Here is a 2,585-nt window from a genome sequence, read left to right on the forward strand (position 1 = left end):
TACAAGGAATTTATGTTTTTTGGTAAATAAATTTTAGTTTGAGACCAGCGGCGGACCTTAGTGGTGCCCCAGGGGTCCCGGGTCACTGCTCTGATGCCGGCACGTAGTGTAATTTTTTTTTTTAATGTTTTTTCTATTGGGTGCACCGTCTTCAAACACGAGCGACACTACTAATATATATTTATTTGGATTTTTTTTAGTATCATCCCTACGAAAATGTTCTACGTCCCGCCACTGTTTGAAACCTATTCATAATTAAAATAAAATAATAAGACTTTAATGGAGACTTCTTCAGCTCATATATTGACTACACGTCTATGTCAGTAATGAAACCGATAAAACGGAAAACAAAATCATTACTTTTACCGGTAATTTATATTTTTTATAAATAAAATTTAGTTTGAAATTTATTCCTAGATTGAAATAAAATAATAAGACGTTAGCTGGATTTTGCTAACCTATTGTTCTTATCAACCAGATTATTTGCATATTTTTTATTTCGGATCATTTTATGAAACATAGACTATACCATAAATTAGCAACAAAACCCCATTTTCAACAATTATTCGGTAACAATGTACTCCACGTAGCAGATTACACCACTAGCGGCTTCATCCTGCAACCCGTGGATAATTTAACCGATCTGATAGAGCTCTTGAGAAAGCCTTGGAGTGATGATAACTTGAAGTGGTGTCACCTTCGGCAACGCAATCCCTAAGCCTTCTGTCATGTCCACAAGTTTCCCCATTGGCGTTGACAAGTCAAACCCTTGAAGTAACCTAGCAAGCGTCAAATGAATTACTTGCAAAGCGAACGTACTTGCAGGGCACATTCTCCTTCCTGAACTGAACGGAATGTACTCAAAATTCTGACCCTGATAGCCTACGTCCGAGTGTTCATTAAGAAACCTTTCGGGTCGAAATTCATCAGGATCCGACCAAATTTGTGGGTCGCGATGTAGCTTCCATATGTTCACAATAAGTCGAGTCCCTTTGGAGACATGATAGTCCCCGATATAACAGTCATCAATGGCCTCACGAGGTCCTGCTAATGGTCCTGGTGGGTACATTCGGAGTGTTTCCTTCACTATAGCTTGTAGATAATGTAAATTTTTTATATCTGATTCTTCGACCCATTTCTCTCTACCTACATGGATGTCAACCTCCTTCTGGGCTTTTTTCATGATGTCGGGATTGTTCAATAGCAAAGAAAGCGCCCATGTCAGCGTCTCCGCCGTGCTTTCTGAACCGGTCAAGATCAGAATCTAGGAAAATTATTTGAATTTTAGTTAGAGGATGATTAAATCTTGAAATAGAGATAGGAAAAACTGAGTTACGAACCAGTGTTGTTGCCTTGATAATGGTTTCACGCCGATAGCCATACATTTCGGCATCTTTTGACAGGTTTGACAGCATCACATCGATGAAATCGGATTCTTTATCGGCATCATGTTCTATTCTCTTATCAACATGTTCGTCCAGCCACTTCCCGAGGACACTATCGAGCTCTTTCGCAGCTTCCTTCATCGCTTTCACATGCCCTCCAATGTCCATCCATTCCAAATTCGGGATTAGATCAGACACGACGAAAACGCCACTAAGGTACAACCCTTTCTTTATGGCTTCTTTTACCTGTGAATCTTCGTCATTACCACCATCGGAAAATCTTTTCCCGGCCAACATTCTTACAATTATATTAAACGTTACGTGCTCGAACCACTTGGTCATGTCGACTACAGATGCTTGATCTCCATTCTTAGAGAGCTCGTTAATGAGGTACTTCACTTCGGAATCACGAACATTCTTGAGCTTTTCAAGCCTTTGACTAGTCAAGAGCTGCAAAGTAACCAGTTTTCGGATTTCGCGCCAATACGGTCCATATGGTGCCAGGGCGAAAACAGCACTATCGTAGCCCATGTACCTGCTGACTGTCATATTCGGTCTTGTTGCGAAATTTCTGTCATTGGTTGTGAAGCAATCTTTCACCATCTGCCAACTGCTAACAACCAATGCTCGATGGCTACCTAACTGTAGAGAGTAGGCTGGCCCATAGTCATCAGCCATTTTTGCTAGTATCCTGGCTATAGGAGCTTTGCCTTGTAAACGATGAAGGTGGCCTACAAAAGGTAATGCCCCTGGTGGTTCTGGAGCTGCTAGTTTGGTGATATTTCTTGTAATGTTTTTTGTGCTTCTTTTGTAAGTTAAGATTAGAACAGAAAGAAAGAGCCCCATCAATGGAAGAAATTGTGCGAAAATTTCCATGTCGATATATGGTAATTAAAGTTTTCTTATTGTGGAAAACCAAGTAACACTTGGTTTAGATTATATAGGCCAAGCCTCCAAGAATATGAAAACATTTCTAGGGGTTGCAACTTGCAACCAAAATGGCCAAACAATTTGGTAGGTGAATTTTAATCTATTATTATAATAAATGAAGACAATTTTATATTTATCATTTTATGATATTTTTTAAATAAATAATATCACATGTTATTTTATGGTTTTTTTTTTAAAATTTTTTAAAATTAAAAAGCCATGTAATACTTTATATATATATATATATATATATATATATATATATATATA

At 38.1% G+C, this 2,585-nt stretch overlaps 1 protein-coding gene across 1 annotated transcript; it reads right to left on the reverse strand.

Annotated features, from left to right (window-relative positions):
• Window positions 1–424: 424 nt before the first annotated feature.
• LOC145073595 (xanthotoxin 5-hydroxylase CYP82C2-like) lies at window positions 425–2,315 on the reverse strand. The gene is made up of 2 exons (XM_079020136.1): window positions 1,341–2,315; window positions 425–1,264 (listed from the first exon to the last, which is right to left on the reverse strand). Exons 1-2 carry the CDS (start codon window positions 2,259–2,261, stop codon window positions 635–637), a joined length of 1,551 nt encoding a protein of 516 aa, XP_078876262.1. The 5' UTR covers window positions 2,262–2,315; the 3' UTR covers window positions 425–634.
• Between the last annotated feature and the right edge of the window lie 270 nt (window positions 2,316–2,585).

This window comes from Lactuca serriola, chromosome 9, assembly GCF_051521515.1.
Source record: "Lactuca serriola cultivar US96UC23 chromosome 9, Lser_US96UC23_V15, whole genome shotgun sequence".
Classification (NCBI taxonomy): domain Eukaryota; kingdom Viridiplantae; phylum Streptophyta; class Magnoliopsida; order Asterales; family Asteraceae; genus Lactuca; species Lactuca serriola.

Bases quoted from the DNA above. Each gene is read 5' to 3' on its own strand.
- LOC145073595 (XM_079020136.1), bottom strand. From the start codon at position 2,261: ATGGAAATTTTCGCACAATTTCTTCCATTGATGGGGCTCTTTCTTTCT. The intron at 1,265-1,340 runs GTTCGTAACTCA...TAATTTTCCTAG, and splicing joins TTATCAAGGCAACAACACTG to ATTCTGATCTTGACCGGTTC.